General features: G+C 41.0%; 1 protein-coding gene across 5 annotated transcripts in view; it reads right to left on the reverse strand.

Annotated features, from left to right (window-relative positions):
- Cyfip1 (cytoplasmic FMR1 interacting protein 1) overlaps positions 1-11,134 on the reverse strand; it is a 114,188-nt gene that overhangs the window by 18,237 nt on the left and 84,817 nt on the right. For all 5 annotated transcript variants that reach the window (XM_008833648.3, XM_029563808.1, XM_029563804.1 and 2 more), the window contains exons 22-23: positions 7,240-7,439; positions 2,060-2,147 (exon numbers count right to left, since the gene is read on the reverse strand). In XM_008833648.3, the coding sequence (XP_008831870.1) occupies positions 2,060-2,147; positions 7,240-7,439 (288 nt within the window). The remainder of the gene's footprint in view (positions 1-2,059; positions 2,148-7,239; positions 7,440-11,134) is intronic.

An 11,134-nucleotide genomic window follows, 5' to 3' on the forward strand; every position in this document is an offset into this window, starting at 1 on the left:
AAAGGAGTAATAATTGGAAAAGAAGAGATCAAATTATCCCTTTTTGCAGACATGATATTATATTTAAGGGATGCCAAAAATTCCACCAGAAAACTCCTAGGAATTATTAACACGTTCAATAAAGTGGCAGGTTACAAAATTAACCTATACGAATAACCTATATACGAATAACAGGTAATCAGAGAAAGAGTGCATGGGAACACTCCCCTTCATAATAGCTGCAAAAAAAAAATATCTTGGAATAAACCTGACCAAAGACATTAAAGAGCTCTACAATGAAAATTTTAAATCTTTAAAGAGATTGAGAAAGACATCAGAAGATGGAAGGACCCCCCACCCCATGCTCATGGATTGGAAGAATTAATTGTGAAAATGACCATTCTACCAAAAGTCATTTATAGATTCAGTGCAATGCCAATCAAAATCCCCATGACATTTTTCACAGAATTGGAAAAAAAAATCCTAAGATTCATATGGAAGCACAAAAGACCTCAGATAGCCAAAGCAACCCTGAGCACTAAGGGCAATACCGGAAGGATTACTATACCCGATTTTAAGCTGTATTACAGAGCTATAGTCATAAAAACAATGGGGTACTGGTACAAAAAATAGACCCATAGATCAATGGAGCAAAATTGAAGACCCAAATATGAGTGAATGCAATTTTAGCCACCTGATATTTGACAAAGGGGCCACCAATATTCAGTGGAGGAAAGACAGCATGTTCAGCAAATGGTGCTGGCAAAACTGGATCTCCACCTGTAAAAGAATGAAATTAAACCCCTATCTTTCACCCTGCATAAAAGTCAGTTCTGAATGGATCAAAGACCTCAATGTAAAGCCTGAAACTCTGAAACTGTTAGAACAAAACATTGGGGAAAACCTACAAGATAGAGGTGTAGGAAAGGATTTCCTAAACCGGACATCAATTGCTCAGAAAAAAAAAGGGCAAGAATTAAAAAATGGGACCTCATTAAACCAAAAAGCTTTCGGACGTCAAAGGAGGCAACCAGGGAAGCGAACAGAAAACCCACAGAATGGGATAAAATCTTCACCAACGATACATCCAAAACTCAAAAAACAGAGAAGATAGGAAGTAACCCAATTAAAAGATGGGGTAAGGAGTTGAACAGAGAGTTCTCAAAAGAAGAAGTAAAGATGGCCACGAAACATCTTAAAAAGATGTTCAACATCACTAGTAATTAGGGAAATGCAAATTAAAACCACTTTAAGGTTTCATCAATGTTAGAGAGGATGTGGGGAAAGGGGATGTTAGGTGAAGACATTAAAGTTGCAGTTTAATAGGAGAAAGATACTTAATTTGCCTCCTGTATTTGTATTCATTTACATAAAATACTTATTCAGTGACGAGTGATTCTTTTTTTTTTAATTTTTATTTATTATTTTTATTTTATGTGTATGCGTGTATTGCCTGCATATAGGTAAATGCACCCATGTGGTGCAATGCCTGCAGAAATCAGAAGAGGCTCTCAGATCCCCTGGGACTGGAGTTATGGACAGTTGTTGGCTGCCATGTTGGTGCTGGGATTCAAAACCGGGTCTTCTGCAAGAACAACCAGTGTTCTTAACCGCTGAGCCTTCTCTCCAGCCTGATGAGTGATTTTTAATGACCTAACATTTTATGCTTTTATTTTTATAATCACATGAGGCAGTCAGTATAAATGACTGCTCTGTTGTCTTGCTGATTGCTGCCTGGCAAAGGACACCTTTGTTTAGGGAGGGTGGGTGCTGTGGAGAACTAACTTATTTACCTAAGAGCAGAATGTAGTGTTCAGACATGGAAACTGGGAGAGAACAGACTTTTTGTAGAGCAAGTTCACAAACACATTCTCAGTGCCAGGTCTACATCACAGGCAGCTCTGTGGCCCTGTTACGGGCATCATCACTGTGTAGAAGCAATTGTGAAATGACATAATTTCTGTAAAGGGATATGTTGTCTAATGAGCAGACAGAATGCAAACAATAAGAAATTAAATATATACAATTATTTTTCTTTTACTGTTTAAAAAAACTGTAACACAAACAGAAAAGAATGTACCTTGGATCCATGCAAATACTGGGGCTGTGCATTTGGCTGTTTATCTCTTTGAAATTCCTGAGAAAATGGTAAGACTGTCCGAACAAACCTAAACAAAAAAGATTAAATGGGGGGGGGGGAGTTAAGAAAATCAAATTTAATAGTAATTCTTCAGCCTTTAAAGTTTTCTAGTATACAGTAATAGAAAAGCTTCCAGTTTACTGATAAAATCATCAAAGAATAGGAAAGTTCTAAATCAAAAACAAGTGTATGAAAGAGATAAATATAGTAGCTCAGAAGGCAGAGCAAGAATGCCTGGTGTCCTACCCATAACTCCAGTCTTCAAACTCACAAAGATGCTGGCTTATTGGCACCAGAGCCACCTTGACTCTTAAACAATCTGCTGATAACTGGTAGTGAGCGCACACTTGCTCTGCCATACTTCAGACATAGAAAGGTGGTGAGGCAGTAGTCTACAATATGAGCTGTGATGTCCCAGGTACTCAGATCATTAGTTATGGACTAACAAGCAAAATAAAATATATTTCACCAAACTTGGTCAAGAGGCTGCATATTGTCAATGTATCTGGCTTCATTTAAAATTAGATGATTAGAGGGCTGGAGAGATGGCTCAGTGGTTAAGAGCACTGGCTACTCTTGCAGAGGACCCAAGTTGGATTCCCAGCACCACATGGTGACTCAGAACCATATATAACTTCAATTCCAAGGAATATGATATCTTCTTGTGGCCTCTGCAGGCACCAGGGACACACATCTTTTGTTTTTTTAAATATGTATACAGGTTTGCTAATTCATTTAATCCTAAGAACTTGGTGAACTCACATTGTACTATAGTAAAAGAAAAAGAAAGTCACTTTCAAAACACCATTAGCACCTGAAAGACCAGAAACCTGCAAAGCCAAGTGTATTATAGGCAGAATGCAGCCATGGGGCCAGATTTCTACTTACTGAAGGACTGCTGTCAGACCCTAGCAACTGTGGGCCTCAAAACATCCCAATTAATACTCAGAAAGAAAAAAAAATTGCTCGTGTATTATTGTGCTAAGGCATGCCAATATCCCTGGTGCACAATACTCAATTTGTGTGCGTCTATGGTGTCTGTGTGTGGTTACCTGTCTTCACATGTCTATTTCTGTGTGTATATACATCTATGTATGTGTATGGGGAGTGTGAGCATGCACCAGAAGTCATACACTTGTTCTAGGAAGAACATTACATCAGGAGGCACCATGACAAAAAACATGCCAGTGACTAAAGTCTGAAGAGTTGAGCTAGGTGACATCAGTGGACATCCTGGGAGGGGAAAGCAGCTGGGGGCTCCATGGCCTCACGTATGTGGCAATAAATGAGACTTGTGGTTGGCAGGAACCTTCCAGTATTATTGCATGCTTCAATACCTCAACACATCAACACTAGGAGGGCAGCACATCCCTGAGAAGGAAATCATCCCAGACATTACCACTTTTTGTCCTGTGAAAAATCTACCTGAGAGGAGAGAGATTTTTCCTGCATTTAGCCAGCTGATCAGAAGGTTGACCCAATCCATGGCTGCCAATGAAATGAAGGCAGTCTTGTGGAAGGCTATGCTCTCAGATACTCAAGTTTGGAAAGCTTGTCACAATCCCCTAATAGGAAAATTAAGGTTCATGACCAACACCCATAGCTCCCAGTCCACACTTGTTTCAAAGTCAAGTCTCAGCTCTCATTGTATCCCCCTAGCTGTGTTGGCCCAGCAGTCCCTCCTCAGCTCTCTCTATCCCCAAGCTGTGCTGACCCAGCAATTCCTCCCCCGTGTTTGCCTTGATGAGCTCCGTGGGCTTCCTGCACCTGCAATATTTATAGTTGTCACCAAAGTTGGAAATCTGGGACATTAACTTTTAAATATTGTTTTCATGCCATCTGTAGCTTCTTACTGGAATTCCAACTCTTAGAACACCTGACATTGCCCCAGTTTGCTGAGGGCTTCTCATTTTATTCATCAGGCTTTCCTCCCTAAGCTTTGGTATAGTCACTTCCGACTGTAACAATTTCAAATTCACTGAATTTCTAAAAAGTAAAATCCAACATCCAGCTTGACAAGTGGCATTTTAATTGCAGCTTTAATCCATTTCATTCTTTTATATTAGATTCATTTATCTCTGTTATATTTGATATTCTTTAAATCTTTCAGCATACTTAAAATTGCCAACATTATTTTTTTTCAGTCTAAAATTTTGAGACAGGGTCTCCTTGTAGCCCAGCTGGACTGGAACTCTCTATGTAGACCAGACTGGCCTTGAACTCACAGAGATCCGCCTGCTTCTGCCTCCTGAGTGCTGGGAGTAAAGGTGTGCGCCACCACACCTGGATAAAATTGCTAACGTTCTTGTCTGCTGATTCTATTTTGTGTCTTACTGACTTTTCCCCTGGTTATGGGTCACATTTTTCTGGTACTTGGCATACTTTGTAATTCCAGATTGGGTAATAGCCATTGTGATGTCTTCTTACTATCTGGATTTTGTTATTTTTGAGTGTTGATTATTTTGGGGGGAGCAGATAGCTCAGCTATCCACCACATATCAGCTAGACCTTTTTTTTTTTTTTTTTTTGGTCTTTTTGAGATAGGGTCTCCCTGTAGCCCCAGCTGTCCTGGAATTCACTATGTAGGCCAGATTGGCCTTGAACTCACAGAGATCTGCCTGCCTCTGCCTCCCCAGTGCTGGGATTAAAGGCGTGCGCCACCACACCCAGCAGCTAGACCTTTTAATGATCTGCTTATGGTGTTGCTACGGGTGGACAAAGCAGTCAGCAGTCTAGAGCCAATTTAGCCCTACTACCAAGAAAAGACCCCTCTACTAACTCTATTCAGTGTCTGGGTGTTGAATGAGGTTTCTCCATTCTTGCTAACTGGAAAGCAGATGGCCTTCTGTGAATTATTCAGTCCAAAGCTCCCCAGCACTATGGGGCCCATGTTGGTTTTAAAAGCTGCTTCTCAGTGAAGTTTTCTCCTCTTCCTTACTTTGCTCTCCAAAATCCAGCTGTCCTAGCTTCTCCAAATGCCAATCCGGTTCTTCTATTACATAAAACTCCAAGCTCTACTTTGACTGACCCTCCCTGTACTTACTTGGTTCAGAGTGTGCTTCTAGGCAGAAAGCTAAGGCAACCGGAAGGCACATCTCATGTTTCCTTTAGTCACAGGGAATGTTTAGTGTCAGAGAACAGGTGACTTATGTATTTCTTAAAGTTTTTTCATTGTTTAAGGTAAAAGAATTAATAAAGACCCTCTTACCCCATCGGGCAAAATAACATACACAAGATTGACTATGTACTCTCACTCTAAAGCAAAACAATGAAAACAAATGTTGAACTGAAGTTGGTAGGTTTGTGTTTCACACCAATCAGAACTGGCACTTGTTAAAGCATTTTGCATTTTGTAGAACTGGACCAGTAGCCATCATAATGAAACAAGGATTTTCTGTGTTTAAGGAAGTTTGAAAAACAGAGGGTAAAGACTACAGAATTAATGCTGTGATACTAAATTGGAATTGGAGATATCAGAATGTACTCCTAGTTTTAGTATATAGATAGCTATAAAGAAACAAACACACATGCATGTATACATGCATGCTATGGGCTGAATGTATACAGACAGCTATATGGAAATACACATACATGTATTCATGCATGCTATAGGCTGAATGTATAGCGACAGCTATATGGAAACAAATACACACACCTGTATACATGCATGCTATGGGCATAAATGTGGCCACTCAAAAAGATATTTTGAAGTTCTTCCCCTAGCACTTTAGAAGGTGGAAATACGGTCATTACAGATGTAATCAGTGAAGATGAGATCAGGAGGGCAGAGTAGGGCCACATGACCATTTTCCTTACAAGAAGAAGAGTCAGAGAGAGAAAGAGAAGAAGAACACCAAGTCATGACAGAGACAAAGACTGGAATGATGCAGCTGTAAGCCATGGGGTGGCAGGGATTGACAGCCAGCACCAGTTAGAAAGTGGCAAGCAGGGATTCCACCCAGAGTGTAAGAGGGAAGTGTGGCTTTGCCAACACTTTGAGTTGGACTGTAAGAGAGTGTTTTCCCATTTGACAGCAGCCATAGGAACCTACAACAGTGCACATGCAAGTTATTGCCTGCTGTGATCATCGAAAGGGTCTAGAAACAATGATATTCCAGTATCAATGAGCACTTATAACATCCAAACACCCCATCTGTGGTGCAGACGGTAGATTGGTGCCTATAAAACACTGCAGACATGCAAAAGGACACAGATAATCATTTTAAAGAGTACTCAGTGCCCCCAAGCAAGAACGATTTGATGTTAAAATCAACTAAAGATAGTAACAGATTATAACCCTAAAATGGAATATCTGATCATTATTTATAATAAACAATGAGGAAAAGAATGCTAGCATGTATAGTAGAATTCCAAATAGTATCTGTAGAGGGAAAAAAGGAATTAGAAGCTCACTGCTGTTCAACCACCACAGTGACAATTGAGTCAGCTAAGAACCAGCCACATATGCTGAAACCAGTGGGTTAGATTTCAACAACAGATGATTTACATAGTCTCAGTTGACCTCCCTTACAAGTTATAAAATTTAAGCAGAAAAATGATTAACTCGATAGTGAAGAAACTTGGGAGCCACCACCATAAGTAACCAGGTACAGAAGTTGACGGGCAGTCACAGGACTGCCTTCATTCACTGTTTAACACAGCAAAATGGCAGGTGCGGAAGAAGGCATCTAACTCACCCATACTGTTACAACATTTCAGACGGAAACGTAAGAAATAGAGGCATCTGCCACATTCCAACATCAGGGAGGCTTAAAATAGGCAGATGATGCTTCAGCAGCCATTTCCAATGCACAACACAATATTCCAGCTAAAGTCACAACCCAGGGCCCTGGAAAGACCCATGCCACTGCCCCTAGACCCCAGCCTTCGTCCAGTCATTCTATCTCCATAAGCAAATCCCTGACAATCTGTCCAAGTGCTGGTCCAGGACAATATCTTCAAACAAAAGAAATGGAAGGCCTGGAGGGTCTAGGTCGAGAAATCATAGGGAAGAAAAAGAGGAAGGAGATGGTGAAATGGAAGTCTCTGGAAATCCAGTACCCAAGATCACCCATTGAAAGGGTATGTAGACATGTCTGTGAGGCTCATGGCATACTTACCGGTTGGTGGAGCCGTTGTAGCAGTAGTTGGGCAGGAAGTCATAGTTTAGCTCCCAGAAGACATGGAGGGTGATTCTTCCATAAGGTGCGGACACATTGTGGTTGGCTTCCCGGAACATGGCATCAAAGCTGTCAAGTGTGAGGTACCTGCTCAACAGCTTGTGTGTCATACGGTTGATTTCTAAGAGGCCATCCAGTTCCTATAGAGCCATAGAGACAGAGACAACAGAGATGGGCCACACAGGAAGGAGACATCAACCTGCAATCTGCCATCATCATCCAGGCCATGTGGTCCCTGAGAGGCCCAGCACACAACAAGATGCAGACACTGAGAGGCTGCACTAAGGTAAAACTACCACCTTATAGTCCAAAAACACATGTAGTAGGTGGCCAGAATGTGTCTCCCAACTTGAGCCTTTCCCTATCTATAGTCACACTTTCTGGGTCATTGTCATGTATCCACTATGGTCCTCTTCACATAACCACTGTAGCCTTCTAGCATCTCCCACACTGGACAAAGTCCATTTGGACATATCTCTTCCTCCTTCTACTACCATGGCACCACATCCTCCAAGCCTGTCTCTACCACCTGCAGCACAACCTAGCTAGCTATTCTTTTCCTCAAGTATGTGGTAATGTGCCTATAGCTATTTATAACCATGGGCTACTGCATGACTGGATGATAGTGCTCCCAGAAGACATGGGTTACTAAATGAAAATCTCAGTACCAGGTGTACTGAGATAACTCCCAATGAGTTATTGGTCAGGGAGGTCCCAGAGGCTCCCAAACAACACAGGCTATTGCCAATGCTCTTCACTGTCCACTAACTATATGGTAAGATCCCATTGCAGAGGACTCCACATACCCTGAGGACATACAGAAATCAAACTGGACTGAACCGGAAGTTCAATTTTACCAATACAAAAAGAAAAAGGGAAAGGAAAGGAAAAAGGAAAGGGTGTGGACATGGTGATAATGCTGATGATACCTAGCCTTGTGGGCTCTATCTCTCTTATCTGTACTTTAGTGCTTCAGTTATGCAGCCAGTCACAGTGAAAAGTATGAAGTGAAAAAATCTGAACAATAAACATTTGGTAAATTTTAAAATGGAAGTGGTAGCACGTGAGAGTTGCAGGTGACAGAATCAGGAGTTCAAGGCCTCTCTCACCTACACAGTAAGCTTGAGACCAGCCTGGACTACATGAGACCCTGTCTCAAAAACACAAAACAAGGAGGTTGGAGAGGAGGGGAGCGGACTTGATCGGGATCAGAACATTGTATACATCTATGAAATTCTCAAATAAAAGCAATAAAAAATTTAAGTTACAAATAATTTTTATTATAGTATGTTGTTATAATCTAGCCTTTTTTATTATTATTATAATTATTGTGCTTAATTTATAAATTAAACTATCATAGGTAAATAAAATATATTATTAAATTATAATTTCACCTCTGTTCTTTTCTATTATAACTATTAGAAACTTAAAATTACAAATATCGCTCAGATTGCATCTCTATTGAGCATCGGAAGTCTGGGTTAAAACCTTGAACAACAATTTTAATAAAAATCATATTTGGTCAATGATAATTATAACACATGGCCCTATTTCAAATTATGCTTGTGAACAGGAGGCTGATATATCCTCGGACCCCTGACAGGAGCTTATTCTCCAGTTGTGAACAACACCCCTTGAGATCTTGCCTACTTATTAAGATCTATCTGTCAGGAAGGGCTGGAGAGATGGCTCAGTGGTTAAGAGCACTGGCTGCTCTTGCAGAGGACCCAAGTTCCATTCCCAGCACCTACATGGTAGCTGACAATCGTCCATGACTCCAGGTCCAGGGGAATCCAGTGCCCTCTTCTGACCTCTGTGGGCACTGCACAACATGGGTGCACATACATACACGCAAGCAATACTTTTATCTACATAAAATAAAAAATAATTTAAAAAGATCTGCCACAAGCAGACCGCCAGAGACTGCTGAGTTCTGGCCTCCCTCTTCCAGAGGGCCTGAGAATACAGGGGACTGCCTGAGAGGACCCGGATCCTGCATCTATGTGGTGGTGAGCTTCCCCTAATTGCACCATACCCATACCCCTACCTGGGATTTTTAGAGGCCCCTTCTAAGGCCCCAAGGAAGATCTGGCATCGGTAGGCTAAGGCTGAGATCCTAGCAGACAGCCTGAGAGGGTGGGTTCAGACCTCTATTGGTGTAGCGGCTCTGATCTCGGCAGACCGCCACAGAGTGCCGAGTTCTGGCCTCTCTCTGGCCTCTGTCTGGCATAGGGGCAGAACGCAGGGGACTGCTTGAGAGTCCCTGGATCCTGACTCCACATGGTGAAGGAAGCCTGAGTGTACCTACCTGGAACACGAATTGGGCTTCTGTGGGTACCCCTGAATAGCTATCTGAAGCCATCAGTTGCCTCCAAATTAAACCTGGGAAAACCTGAATCCTGTACCAACCAGCTTTACATAACCAATAAAGGATATAGGTACCCCGATAACACAAACAGAAACACACTTCAACTTAATTCTCATAGCAGAATCATAAACAACACAAGAAATTCACATGCCAAAATCACAATGAAAGAATAATACAATGGAAAGCCAAAACACTATGTCCCCACCAAACCCCACCAATCCTGTAGAACAGTTCTACAAGGAGAAACCCCTAGAGATAACCCAGGACACTGAATTTAAAAGAACAATCAAACTTGATCAAGGAATTCAACGAATTTAAAGAGCACATGAACAAACAAATCAAAGAGCTAAAAGAAGACAGGGACAAACTTCTCAATGAATTCACAAAAGAGCTAGAAACACTGAAGAAAACTCAGGCAGAAATGAAGAAGGGAGCGCAAAACTCAGTAAGCCAACTTGAAACAACAGAGGAAAGCCTCACCACTAGAATGAATGAAATAGAAAACAGAATATCAACACTGGAGGATAAAGTTGAAGAACTGGACCACGCAAGCAAAGGTTATGGAAAAATTTAAAAAACAACAACATAGGAATGGAATATGCAAGAGATGTGGGACACCATGAAAAGACCAAATCTACGTATCATAGGAATAGAGGAAGGAGAAGAATTTCAGGTTAATGGTGTTGACCAGATCTTACATAGGATTCTAGAAGAGAATTTCCCGAAATTAAGAAAGACACCCCTATACAATACAGGAAGCACATAGAACACCAAATAGACACAATAAGAAAAGAAATTCCCCACAATATAGTAAAAATACTAAATGTACAGAACAAAGAGAGAACACTGAAAGCAGAAGAAGACAGCAAGTCACATACAAAGGAAAGCCCATCAGAATTACAGCTGACTGATCAATGCAAACTGTGAAAGCCAGAAGAGCCTGGACCAAGGTATTTCCAGTTCTACATGACAATAGATGTCAGCCCAGAATACTTTACCCAGCAAAAATGTCTATTATAGTTGAGGGGGAAAGAAAAATCTTCCATGACAAGAATAGCCTGAAAGAATACATGTCCACAAAACCAGCCCTTTAAAGAATACTTGAAGCAATACAGAGAGCAGAGAGAGAACAGCTATACCCCAGGGGCAACAACAGAAAATAAATAAAGGTATACTCTAGGAAACACAAAATTAGACAGAGAACAAAAACAGCAATCAAACTGATGGCAACCAATACACACCTTTCAATAATAATAACTTTCAATATCAATAGACTGAAGTCTCCAGCCGAAAGACACAGGCTAAGTGAATAGATAAAGAAACAAAATCCATCTCTTTGCAGTCTGCAACAAACCTATCTAACCTTCAAGGACAGGCACTACCTTAAGGTAAAAGGATGGAAAAGAATATTCCAAGCAAATGGCACTAAGAAACAAGCAGGGGTTGCAATTCTAATATCTGACAAAA

The sequence above is a fragment of the Nannospalax galili genome, unplaced genomic scaffold (assembly GCF_000622305.1).
Source record: "Nannospalax galili isolate Female #2095 unplaced genomic scaffold, S.galili_v1.0 scaffold135, whole genome shotgun sequence".
Classification (NCBI taxonomy): Eukaryota; Metazoa; Chordata; class Mammalia; order Rodentia; family Spalacidae; genus Nannospalax; species Nannospalax galili.